This window comes from Hetaerina americana, unplaced genomic scaffold (genome assembly GCF_022747635.1).
Source record: "Hetaerina americana unplaced genomic scaffold, ioHetAmer1.1.p SCAF_16, whole genome shotgun sequence".
Lineage (NCBI taxonomy): Eukaryota > Metazoa > Arthropoda > Insecta > Odonata > Calopterygidae > Hetaerina > Hetaerina americana.
This window is the reverse complement of record NW_027286719.1, coordinates 672,590-686,942: the sequence shown is the minus strand read 5'-3', so window position 1 is coordinate 686,942 and position 14,353 is coordinate 672,590. Positions and strand designations below refer to the sequence as shown.

The 14,353-nt window shown below is 36.4% G+C and overlaps 1 protein-coding gene across 6 annotated transcripts in view; it reads right to left on the bottom strand.

Annotated features, from left to right (window-relative positions):
- Positions 1-14,353, bottom strand: part of RhoGAPp190 (Rho GTPase-activating protein 190) — a 179,826-nt gene that overhangs the window by 103,341 nt on the left and 62,132 nt on the right. For all 6 annotated transcript variants that reach the window (XM_071584008.1, XM_071584011.1, XM_071584014.1 and 3 more), the window contains exons 13-16: positions 6,479-6,649; positions 6,150-6,401; positions 3,545-3,723; positions 818-1,004 (exon numbers count right to left, since the gene is read on the bottom strand). In XM_071584008.1, the coding sequence (XP_071440109.1) occupies positions 818-1,004; positions 3,545-3,723; positions 6,150-6,401; positions 6,479-6,649 (789 nt within the window). The remainder of the gene's footprint in view (positions 1-817; positions 1,005-3,544; positions 3,724-6,149; positions 6,402-6,478; positions 6,650-14,353) is intronic.

Here is a 14,353-nt window from a genome sequence, read left to right as displayed (position 1 = left end):
CCTAGAACAGCCTTGTATAGATAACTACTCAATTAAAAACATTTATTACTTGCCAAATAAGTTTAAAGACAATGGATGTTTGCAGAGAAACTGAAATCTAATTCCAGGAGCCATTCGTCAATTCTAAAAAACTTTCCAATATCAGGAATAAGCTAATTATTCCACAAATATCGCTAATTTAAATATAATAAGTCCTAGATTCATGTCAGAAATATCAGATAAAAAGTATGATAAATTAAAACAAAATGCATTTACATTAAAAGGATTTGTGTGAAACTTATAATTCATTAACCTACTAAGAGGCTGATAACCATGATTTTCTTTTCCTTTATGCAAAGAAACACTTGATTGACTCTTATTTAGTCATATGAACACAAGGTCAGATCAGAAAAAGTTTACAATTATAATCAAGCATTTGGAATGAGCATGAATTAACAAAGTTACATTACATTTGCCATAAATACCACGTTTATTCACCAGGACACTGGTAATGGGTAGGCAGTAACACATGTGCTACATGCATTATAAATTCTACTGTTTGGTAGCATTTTATTTAACATATTTCTTTGCATAGATTTTGCTTAAATTTTGTGTTTTGCATTTGCATTTGTCCATGTCCAACAGAATCTGCTACTATGAAATGTCTCCCCAGACGGCTAATATTTGTTCATTGAATACAATAATTAATACATAGGAGGAAATCTTTTTCTATTATATTGTGCATGTTATAAAGAGAATGTCAAAATTTGACAATCCCATCCACATGAAATAAACCAATTTGTCAGGCTCCAGCTACAGAACAAGTTCCAACACTAACCCATCATTAGATCCAGTTTTTATGTGGTAGCTTTCATGCCGTGGAGGGGGTAGAGGGTGCCGAGATGGACGCTCAAGTGTGCCTTCACCAGAATCATCCAGCTGACCGGGCTCTTCCATGTGGAATGCCTGCTCAATTTCTGGCTTCTTCTCCCACACTTCTTTGAAGAAAGGAGTATAAAATGCAGCTGAAAGGGAATATATTTTCATCTGTTAGCTGAAATATTTGACAAAACTGGAAACAAACCATCATCCACAATTCATTTAAAAAATCATACATAACAGGACAAAGTAGGTTGAATATCTCCTCCCAAGACCCTTCCTCGTGGCTTTCCGGCTATAAAAAAGACAGTCCATTGTTGAGCCACCCAACCAGGCAACATGAACCTCATATATTGACTTCAACAAACCTCTATTTCCAAGTGTGGGAGGCATCTATGCCAAATTACGTGAACAGGGTGGCCACTCTTTTTTCAATTTTTCCAAATTTTCCCATCAGTAACGGCATCTTCCCCATTGTTTCTCCACAATGTTTGGAAGGGGCATAATTTACTGAATCATACCTCGTCACCATTCCGGCAAATGGTATCACCAAGCTCAGCTTTACTACAATTTTGGTTTCTGCCAAACCCTAGACACACAATAGCCATAACTAAGCACAGCCTGGTAATAACCTAAAGGCATATATTCCCTATCACAAATTCTTCCATTTTTGAGTTAAATTCCTGACCTATCTTTAAAATTTAAACTTTACCTAAATTTATACAGACACTGAAAAATTGTAAACCTTTTTCCAATATTCCTGACTTTATGATCACCCCGAGAAATACTTATTTCAAAGCCCTAATTGTTTCAGCAGCCTGCAGTTAGCATCACTGCTCGGCGGAGTCAAGTTCAAGATTAACTTAACTTCACCTTACAGTGCATAAGAATTGCTCTCTTTTCCCAATCAAAACCTGGTTTCACACCTACTGCCAGGAGATTGGCAGGAAAGTAAGAAGGTAAAAGAAAGAAAGCTGTGTACCAAACAATAAAAATCACAGCTCTTGGGGGACATCTGCCTATTGAAGGGTCAAATAGAAGGTGAGCTTAGTCGAGCACTAAAACAAAGGTGAAATATCAATTGATGCTATGCAAAGAATAAGAGGTGTCTTTGCACCAAAAATGTTTTGAATCTTCACATCAATCTTGATTTTTTTCGTGTTTTTAAGCATTTATTTTGTCTGTATATTTCAAAAATTTCATGTGTATGTGGACAGTTATTTAACAAAAGGTTAAACTACATCACGTTTACATCTTTAAGTAAAATCTTTCTATTTGTACCAGCTGAGACTCCCAACATTGCCTGCATATATGACTGGTAACATTTTTTCACTTTGCAACTGGAAAAATAACATAAATTTTGCATCCTGGTCCATAGGGCACAAAGAAAAGGCTATCCTAATTTTTCCTCATTTAGCCCATGAATGTGTTGAGCAAAATTTGGTGAAAGAATCAGAATATTCAGTTTAAAAATTTGTGGGTCAGTGTGATGTGACGAATAAGTAAGGTTGGGATCATGACTTGAAATTCTAGAGTACAGTTCCAACTATTCTTCCCATTCTGTAGAAAAGAGTTGAATTTGCATTCACGCTGAAGTATACCTTTTTTGCCCACCTTTTTGAGAGGCACAATTACCATTATTAGGGAATCTTGTTACAAAGCCATCTGATTGTATTAACTGTTCAGAAGGAATAATATATTTGAGGTGACTTTCCCCAAAATTTAATATATTAGCAGGGGCTATTATTTATGGGATATAATTGAAGAAACTTTCTACCTAGCACTATAAACTAATATAAAAACCTGTTAGTTTGGGATTCAATTCAACATCCATTTCCAATAATGAGTTAGCACTGGTATAATTCAATCAAAACCCCGATAAAAACTTCTTTATCAACCCAAAATTGAAAATGATTAGAATGCTAAAAAAAAATTACGCAGGATTCTTTATCTGTTGATGATACCATCTACTTCAATATCCTGCATATAACCAACCAACCAGCAGAAGCAAAAGTCCTCCATAATTATTAGAATATCTGCCCTGCGCTCATCCCTCCCATCATTAACTTGTTAGCCTTGCTAATTCCATCTTTAAGTTGAAGGTACTGTAACTGATGGTGTGAATCAACTACAGACTGTAGAAACAATTTTAAACTTTAACCAGATCTCAGAGTTAAAGGTAACTCATACATCATTATTCTAAGTCTGATGTAAAGGCCGAAGTGCTGTTTTCGGGCTAATGCAAATTAAATAAGTAAATAAAATCAATAATACAATTGGGTGGGTATGAATGCAAAATTATTTCCATTAAGTATGTACCTGCAAGTCCAGAAAACAAAAATTAGATCGAAGAACAAAACCACATGCTCTCCATTTTATTTGATATTCAAATGGCACAATATCACATGGAGTAGTAACAGCAATGAATGTATCCGCCTCAAAACATGAGGGTTTACTTTGTATTATCATTAAGCATTGAACGGTAAGCACATTATACTTGATAGAAAAATGGTAAACACTGAACAAGGAGCCTCAAGAGCCAACCAGGCCCAGAAATTATAATCTCATGTGTGGGTATACACAGTCACAATGAACTGGAAAAATAAATTTCTTCCTCTTGAGGAGAGATACCACACTAAATACAATAACCACATAAATACCAAAAAATCAATAATTCTTAGCTTACTCTTTTGCTGGCAGGATGATGTTGAGGTCATAAAATGGGCCTGTAATCTATCAGCAGTGGCATTTCCCTCAGTGATTAACAAATGGCTCAGGTCACTACAAAAGAAAGCGTTGGCACCACCGCTGTCAGTGACTGCTAAAATCTGGATTGGCAGGTTGGGAATGTTCATGGAGAATGCACTGAAAAAATATCAGAAAAAGTATGAGTCAATGTGATGTGAGCAGCTGTCACCAGCAGCTAGGCAATTGAAAAATAATTTCAAATATTCCTAGAGAAAAAAAATGACCAAATAATTGTACTACCATACTTACCAGCCTAGTAGACACATTTTTTTACTCCCAAATGCACTCTGAAATCAGCCTGTGTCTTATGGGCAGGGATTGCACGGGTATAATTTGGAACCATATGCGCAAGTCGATTCACCGGATGACGACTTATTATTGAGTTTTTCCCCACATCAGGCAAAGAAAATGGCTGCTTTTACTACAAACGTACATAATATCACTCTTTTGAGCCAGAAGTATGCAACAGATTTTAATATTTCATAAAAGGTTATGCCTTAAAAAATTCCCATATAAATCGTAAGTGTATCCTAAGTAGCACGTTTTGTTTTTCACCTTACATTTGGCACTACAGCAAAACTTAATACAAGTTGGGCCGATGGGGATATCCCACTTCTGCTAATACACTGTATCTCTCCTGATCAACTCTCGAGTCTACATGCACTCAACCTTAATTAGTATGAGAGAGTCATTATAATATAGAAACTGGTCACTCACAAAGGAAATTTCGGTTTTATCAAAATATTAGCATAAACTAAGCATTGCATGAAGAGTTGAAATTATAATAACCTCAAAGGGGTCTTAAAAGAGAATATTGTCATACAACATTGAATTTAAACTCAAAATCGAGAATTATGCTTCAGAACATGGAAACAAGGCAGCTGAAAGGCGTCGTGACCCAGTGATGCGAATTTCCAAGATTCTCGGATGAATAAGCATTGTTTAACATGTAGCTACAAATGTTTTTAAGTAACAATTCAATTTTCTTCATATTTAGTGTTAACATCAAAATCATTTGATCTTCTCCATCTGATCCAAGTATTTTTGTAAATTCTGACCTTAAAAAGTCAGGGTGCATCTTATGCACCCGTTCATTCTTCATGTCTGATGCATATCCGTGGAGAAGATAAATAACTCAATAAAGGGTGATTATTGTTTGATTTGCAAAATTTATCATGGAAAACATTAATTTCATCATACACCGTTAGCTTCATGCGCAGCGCAGATCCATCTTGCATCCCAATTGCATTGTAAACTTGCTGTGGGTGGCCATTACACTAAGGGATTGATTGCCTGAGCAGCGCTCGTAAGCCACTGAAAATTTTCATCAGTGCCACAACCACCAACCAATCCTATGCACACACCAATTCATCCAACATTCATGATGGCAAATGAGATCCAACATTTGTGAAGCAAAAATTACAGGTTCAGGACACAGCAAGCAAAACAAAAAGCATATTCAAATCCAAAATCACTTGAAACCTAACCTTAACCTAAAAAATTCAAGAAAAGGAGATTTTCTAGCCTGAAAATAATTGAACTTAACGCAAATAACCTACAGCATTGGGATCCACATCAGGAAACCTGACTTACTATGAAAGGTTGACTCAGATACTTTCCCATGCAGCCTACTAACAGAAAGTAACTTTAATGAAAAAATTAAACATTGGGAGGTTAACAAAAATTCATATTTTGAGATCCCGTGAACACATTTAACATGTTATCTGATAGTGAAATTAAATTTAAAATACTTCGCTTTTCCACATAAATAACTTTTATTTACTTGTTTTGTTATCTGATAGGTCAAAGGGTCCAGATTGACCACTTTTACAAATTTCGGTGTGCATGTGAGCTTTTTGTTGGCATGATAACTCGACTATTGATTTGAGCAGCACAACAACATTTTATACTTTCAGCCTACATCAGGAAGAGATAAAATTATTTGATTCCAACTAAAATCAACCAAACTAAGTGGCATTACTGTCAATTTTTCAGCAGAGATTTTGGTGCTGTCCCAAAAATACTATTTGAAAATGGTATATTTGAGAATTATACCTGTACATATTAAAACTGATTAAACTTTCCATGTAAGCAACATTTTATTTTACTTCTTGAAATACAAAGAAGATAAAAATTTTCACGGACATCAGTAACACTGTGTAACTATTAATAATTAAATGTTTGTTTTCACCCGTGGTCGTTAACAGGAAAACCATATAGAGAGAGTAATGTGTTGCCGGCCAATAAGATTTCTTTCTTACATGGGTGATACTAGGTGACAACAAAAAGATCTCACTGTACGTCATTTTCAGAGATATTAAAAACTTTTCTGTGACTTGGAAATGCATATGACCAATGCGTAAGAATAAGACCTCTTACATTTTCCATAGCAATTTTTCTCATTAGAAATTCTAGTTATTTATCTAGTGCTTGACATTAAAAACTAAAATTTAATAAAACAATAAATAAAAAATAATACAATTAAAATTATTCTTAAAGACAAAGCAAAAACACATAAGCGCATGATAAATTGTAATACTTACTTGAGTGTAGCAAGAGAGGCTTTCCGTTTGGTAGAATAGACAAGGATGAAGCCATGCACTAGTTCCTCCCGGAATGCATTAGCACCATGGTAAGAAGATATAATAACTTCCACCTTCCTCTTCGAATCACCAAGGAAAGTCTCCAAGATTATACTTCGGTCACCACTTAGAAAACAACACTGATGGCTCAAAAGAGGGCCGAGCACATTTTCAACAGAATATGGATCCCCACAAAACATACACATAATTATCCTGGAAAGTGAGAAAAGCAAGAGTTAGTGACCAAATCAATTGATGAGTACTGCACCTATACAACATTATCACCTTACCTAATATCAGGTTCCGAACACTCCATTACAGACTGATATATGTTAAGAAAGCCTGCACGATGATGAATACTTTGAATAAGCTGTCGCAGAGCATCCCCTACAAGACTGGCATTGAAGCGCTGTCCCGGTGCCATATCCTCCAATGAAACATCGATAAATGGACACTGCAGGCTGCAATGCAACACACAAACCCACTATCAACACCTAGCTATAAAGGAAGAGGCTCATGACCTGGCATGACAAAGGGTACAATAGAATTACACCAGCACTCCCAAGTGTGGAATGCAACAGAGCAATACCTCCTTCAGGGTGCGGGATTCACATTCTGTGAAAAAATTCTCATCTCCACACTAGCTAGTGCCATCATTAATCATGATGGTCAGCAATTACATGGATTCTTATTTCAAGTTTTTTTTTCCAGGTTTCCAAAGACAAACATTCATTTTATACTACCATCTTAACTGCCTCATTTCCCCAATATAATCCAATAGATACTGCTTATAAGAATGCAAATATTTCAAAATTTTCACCAGTAGCTAAGGCATTCGTGGGTAGATAATGAATTCATAAAAATTGTTTCAAGAGTTCAATAGCACACCCAAATTAAAATTCTGCTTATGGCAGAGAGATTACCTTGATTGTAATTTTGAAAACTTGCATTGGAATTTTTTCACTTTTTAATCACCAAAATGAATTCAAAATGTGCCATTTCACCCTCCCCGATCTAATGCATGAAGGCGTGTATGAGATCACGTGCACATGTGGGAAGTCCTATATCGGCCAAACAGGAAGGGCCATCAGATACAGAACCAATGATCACCTAAGGGCCACATACAGACAATTGCCAAACATGTGTGGTCGGAACTTGAACACATGATTAAGCTCAATCAAACAAAGTGCTGGCAAGAGAGAGGCATTATTTTCCGAGACTTATAAGAGAAGCAGTAGAAATAATTAAGAATCCCAGCAATTTCAACCGTGAGGACGGTTACACCCCGACTTCCACATGGAAAAGGGCGATTCCTATTCGCCACCAAGGAAGAGCCAATTAGAAAGCTCTGGGCCAGTCAGCGTCTCCTATATATATTTATATATAGCAACCAAATTGCAACACAGATCACTTTGACCTGAAGATGCCTCCAGGACTGGGGGCCGAACAGTTGTCCATCAACACACCTACACGATGGCAATTCCCTGAAGCAGCATGAATCCCACCCAATGATTACTACTCAATTTTAGTGCAGCAGCAAAAGTAGCACATCATTAATCAGCCTGGATAATTGCATGAATGCTCCATTAATGTACACAGATGTGATACACAATTCTTTAAATTCTACGAGAACCCATAACAAATTAAAGCTGGTATATCAAAAATAAGAAAGAATTCATTATTAAAGTCAAATCAAGAAAATAATGAACCCGTATTTCCTTCTGATATGTTTACTATTTATTTCCCAGTAAATTTACTTAAATTCTCCAAAAATCAAGGCTTTAAGGGTCAATTCCAGCTTTTTCCTACACTTATTTTTGTTTTTTTCTCCCATTCTTGGCGTTCAAGGAATCACAAATGGCTGGCCACCCATTTGATTCATGAATTACAAATTGACTTTGAAAAACAGCACAAATCATGTGGGTAACATGGGGAAGGGCTTGAAAGAAGAAGTCTCTACAACAGATTTGTAGAATACCTAAAACACATTTGAACAACATCAGGGACAAATGGCCTTACAAATAAAATTCCAATTTCCTACTCTTTTTCTTCCCAATCACTTTTCTAAAAGATGAAACAGAAAAATAACACATTAAATGAATCGTGAAAATGTTAAATTTCAGTCATGCATACAATAAAAAGATATTACGCATATCCAAATCCACAAGCAAACCAGGCAACCATCAATAGTACCAGTGAAAAATACTACTGGGTATGGTGGTGGCCTTTTGGCATAGGAACAGGTGATTAGAATGATGACTTTAAAAACTGATGGGAATTGTTTAATGCACAAACAAAATCAGGAAACGACAAAATTGTTAACTTAATGCTACATCAGCCATGACTGTTTCATGATTATATATTATTAATTATCAAAATATATCACACAGTAAAATTTGCCACAAAATCAAACATGCACATAGTAAGCGTATTGAACAGTAAATGAAATGTGATAAAATATGCATTTTGACCATTTTTGCCCCTTCACATGGCACAAATAATAACGTGACCTTGCGACTATTATTCTCATTGCACCAAAAGGTCTAATAGATAAAATATCGACAATATGTAAATCCAAAATTTGAGAAACCATTCAGGGAGTTGATCAATACATCTGGTGAATAATATTTTTCTAAAGACAATGCTTATTAAAGCTCTGAATATCACGAGTATTCCATTGTATAAGTGAGCAATTTGATATTCACATCACATATTAATGATAAGGTTGATAATAACAAATCCCAACAACAACACTCCCCAGTTGAATTATAAATATTACAGATAGGTAAACATGATGATTAAAATATAATGGCGTCAAAATATGTAGTACTGACCATCTTGTTAAATGTAACATTGAGGGTTGAATGTTGACCCATGAAGTTAGATCCTCCATATATAAAACATTAGTGAGTTTTTATATGTAAATTTAAGGAAAAAAAGGTGCATCTTATAGGCTGCCAAACATAATACATTAACATTATTTTAAGGTCATGAGATCAGAAAATGTTAGGATACTGATTTTCGCCAGTTCCCATTACTCAAGCACAAACAAGAAGATACTGGAGCAAAGACACTAAGAGGTCGAATGTTCCGGAGAAGAACACTTACAATTATAATCGAGAAAATAAAAGAAATATTTGCATTTTTCTGACCATGAAAGCCTAGACCAGATCGAATATCGTTAGAATATGGCCGTTTCCTCACAAGATCAATGAGAAGTTCATCCATCTTGGCGTATTTTCTCATTACACTTCTATCAATCAGCAAATTCCTTACTTTGACTGGCACATATGTAAAATTTCAATTTGTGGTAAAGCAACCAATATCTTTGTATGTATTATATAATCACTTTGGTGTCTTGCTCATCATTTGCTGATACATTATATGATTTCCTTATGCAGGTGCACTTAAAAGCCTAATGAAGAAATGATTCTCAGAGAGTGAGCAGTATTATATCTAATTACAGCTGCAGATGATCAAAGGAATCGCCAAATATTTTTTGACAACTTTTTCACCAGCTATTTCCTCCTTTGCAAAATAAGGCAACTCGGACATTTTGATGCTGGCAGGGTTACAGAGATTAGAATTTCTGAGCGTCCTTAAATTTGTTTGAGGACATATTTGAGAGGGAAAATAAGGAATTTTCAATAGTGCATTTTGGTAAAAAAAAAAACTATTTGTTGCATGCTAGCAACATAATTCTGTGGTCATCTTTGTGGTACACTGAATCTTCTCATTAGAGTGAAGAAGTGCAGCAGAATCACTAAAAATGTACGTCAGCCATACCGATATAAGAAAAGGATGGGTAGATGTACTGGATAGAAAATGACTGAATTTAGGTCAGAAAAAAAGACTGGTAACGACACTTATTAAAAATGCAACAGACAACTTCATTGTGAACTCCTAGAAAGTGTGCAAGCATACAACTGATAAGGACATGATGCAAATTGAGTTATACTAGTGGATGGCAGCACAAATAATGGCAATAGTGAAGAAAAAAAATTTGCATTTCAGGCATTGCCCAAATCTATTAGATTAAATAATGTGGAGACCACTTTGGAATAACAAGCAAACAGGGCAAAGGGGGCAAAAGGAGAAAGGGCAAAAAAGTATTGTTCCATTTTGTACTCACTGCTTTGTCAAATCTAATTGAAATCACATATTTCAAACAAATCTGACAACTAACAGTTTTTTCAATACTGCCAACATTGAGCAATCACATTTTGTCAACCACTTGGGAGGAGGGGGACATATTGTACGAGTGATTTCACCCCTGAGATCCTCCATGAACAAGTCAAGATTAAAAGAATGGACACTTCAGGGCAGCTTGAGATAAGAATAAAACTGTACTCGTGGATGCTTAGTTAATCATGTATTTTCCTGAAATTCCCCTTCCTCAATTTCCATTACACACAGTTATTGTCCAGATGTTGTGAAATTAAACAATTCCCCCATCCTTTTCCAACTTCCCTCCACATAGCACCACCATCCATCCCCAGGCAGGCAGTCAACTCAACCAATCCGAGCTCCCATTCTTCCTTTCATCCTCACCACCCCCTTTCTTCCTTTGCCAGCCTCCAACCTCATCTTGATATCTCACTCTTACCCCATTCCCCTCACAACTTATACAACAAAACCACCACTAACAGCCCTCCCTCCCCCAAACTCCTACCAATCTCCTCCCACCACATCCATGCACACACACACACATATACACATTGACTGGCTACCTGTATTCTTTAGCTGAATATGTCACCTGCTTAACTAAACTTGTCATTTGAATTTCAAGTTGTGGAACTCACAAAATTGTGGTAACCTAACTATTTGTAAATAGTATAATTCTTTAAATTATTGCATACACTTCATGTCTTATTCATGCATAAGTGTTATATAAATGTACACATTATACATTAATGAATTGTTAGAACTAATATTTCATAAGATGCAAAATAAAATTAGTCCATTTTACATTATATTAAATAGACACTTGTGCCCAGTATTCCAAATATGCAATCTTTTTCTTCAACGGACAAGGCAAAAAATCTGAAGCACACACAATGATATTTTGCACTAAAGAAGTCCTGATATGCAAAATAACTCCATTAAAATATTAGTTTTTTGGATGGAAATGGGTTAAGTCAACAACGTAAATTAATCAAGTACCCATTTGTTAATAACGCAAAAATTAATGTTTTGGAACTCTTTCGAAAACCTTCGTTTTAATATTACCTATTCCTTTTACCCTCCCCATGTACTACAAACTTGAAGTAATGGAAGGGCTACTGCATACTGATGACCCCTAGAGCTGTGCCGGTGGAAGCATTGATAATTGCCCCCGGAGGGTCACCCATGCCTGATAGGTCAAAGCATAGGAGCCAGACGGAAGGTGGTCTGCTCAGTCTCTGTTCCTCAGTGAGGCAGCTGAAAAGGCATCTGACGCCAGTGGGGAAGCCTTTTCAGTGATGGTTTATGTTAAAACACTAGTGAGGAAGGGAACAGGAAACCACCTCAATTATATAACCCAAGAAATATGATCGACCAAATTACGAGCAAGAGTCCTGGCAACCGCAGGACTCGGGCTAGTGAGCAATACACAATGCACGGCAAAGGAAAAGGCAAGGCTTCTGCAGTCGTTATCATATGACACCCTTGCAGCCAAATTAACAGCAGGGACAGAGGAGAAATACACAGAAGAGGACCAAACCAGTTAGAATAAGGACTTGGAGTGTTAAAATGATGCTGAAGATATGGATGTTAGAAAATATAAAGCAGGAGATGAATAGATGAATTATGGCTATTTTAGAGCTGTGCTACAAGAGATGGAAGGATAAAGGGGATTACAGAAGAGAGTGTAAGAGAGCAATATACAGCATTAGAGAGGAAGTTATGAGTGCAGGAAAGAGGGGCTGGAGTATTGAACAGAAAAGGTGAGAAAAAATTAAGTAACCATAAAACATGCAAGCAATATTATTAGTAAAAGGAAAACTTGGTCATTACTCAGGTCTATATGCCAACATGTGATATTAGGAGGAAGAAATAGATAAGTTATATATAAGATTGCGGTTGTTCCAGAGAGGTAAAAATTGATAAATATGAGATATTGGAATGTGGTGGTAGACGAACAGCAAAAAGAGAGTCAGGTAGGAGACTATTGTTTTAGCACAACGAATGAATGATGATGGGGAGAAAGCAATACAGTTACACAGGAGATATGGTACATTCATTATGAATTCTTGCTTTTAACACCACAAAAGACGTAAATATAAGTGGAATATGCTCAGAAATTCAAGCAAGATATCAATTACACTATCTTATGGTGAAGCACAGATTTAGAAAATAGTGTGATTACTTAACAGTTGTGGATGGAGATTCTAATTTTGGCCTGATGAGTCAGATTAAAGAAGATAAAACAGCGAGGGTGGTCAATGAAATGGAATGTAGATGCACTAGCTGGATTGAAAAAAGGAGACCCAGGAGGTAGTAGAAAAATTGAGTGAGGACAGGGAGACAGGTACAGTAGAAGAAAAATGGGAACATATCAAAAAAGGCATACTGAAATCAACGAACTTAACTATAGGAAAAGTGAATGGACAAGGATGCCATGAATTACCAACATGATTAGGAAGATAGAAGAGAGAAGGAAATGGAAGAATGCAAACATTAGAGGTTGAAGGAAGTACAAAGGGATAAATAATACACTGAGATGGGAAACTAATAGTGTGAAAGGATACACACTCACCTAAACCATTCAAATTGTTTTCACATGAGGCAATGAAACAATTGAAACTGAGGGGATATATTGCTCATTAATCAAAGCAAGAGTTTGCATATGCAGGAGATATAACTCAGATTGCATGAAATATGAAATGCCTTAAACAAAAAACAGGAAAATAAATTCCCTACAGAGCAGATGTGTGCTGAAAAACATGATAATTAGGACTTAGTTTTACAGGGTCAAAAAGTTCACTTTTCTAAGAGTCATTCTAAATAATGAAAATAAAGATTTCTAATGAGATCAACCAAAAGATTATGGCTGACTTATGTATCTCTCCTTATATCAAACCTCTTGTCAAGAAAAATGACACTGACCTCATTAGACCAGGTGTAACACATGAAGCATAGATGTGTGTCCTATTCAAGAATGACAATAGGAAGCACTATGGAGTTGAGGAAAATAAGGGGAATTTCTTGGATTGTTAGAGGAGGACAGATATGGAATATCAGAATGAACCAGGAGATAAATGATTATTAGGTGGGGAAGGAAGATATAGCTAGGTTCTTCGGAGTCATTGCAACTGGCATGGCTGGGCCACCTAGAACGAATGGATGACCACAAAATGCCCATAAGACTGCTCAATAGAGAGTGAGATGGTGGAGAGGTCTGGAAGAGAGAGGGATAAACCAGGGAAGCGCTGCAAGGCAGCGAGAGTTGAAGGAGATTGATGAGGGCCACAGGAATTGCAAGATTGAGGGAGACGGCAAGAAGAAGACTGGAATGGAGGCACATAATGGAGGAAGCCAAGGCCAACCCAAATCAGATTTGTCGAGTATCAGGCCTTAGTTTATCAGTCAGCCAAAGTTTAACATAATTACTTAGCATCAGGTGATAGGCATGCGATTTAAATTAACCATTAGAAAGAAAGGCAATGAAATTCTAAAGAAATAGGAAGGCATCAATAAACATTTAGGTTGGAGATTATCAACTAGAACAAATAGAAAGGTTATCCTACTTGGGAAGAATTTGAGAGAAAAGTGGGCAAAGTAGTAGAGATATTGCCTTGAGAGTTTTCGAGTTCTTCAGGCATTGATTCATTCTGGTGGATGACAGTTTTGCCAGCACTCCAGTCAGCATCTTCAGCTCACCCTGAAGTGTCACCCTGCAGACGGAATGCCAGTAAAACCCAGGATGAACCAATGCGGAAAGAAACCTAAAATCTTGAATCTCATCCAACCACTACAGAAGCCTTAATAGCACATTGGAACCTATCTTAACGAGATCCTCACAGAGCAAGTAATTTCCATAACAAGCCAAAATATTGTGCCTGAAAATGACTTGCTTAGCAAGTAACTTTTTGCATAACAAGTTATGGAAAGAGGGGAAAATTCCCGCATGCCGGCTACTTCAGTTTGTGTTTAGCACTCATTCAATTTGTATCCTAGGGTCG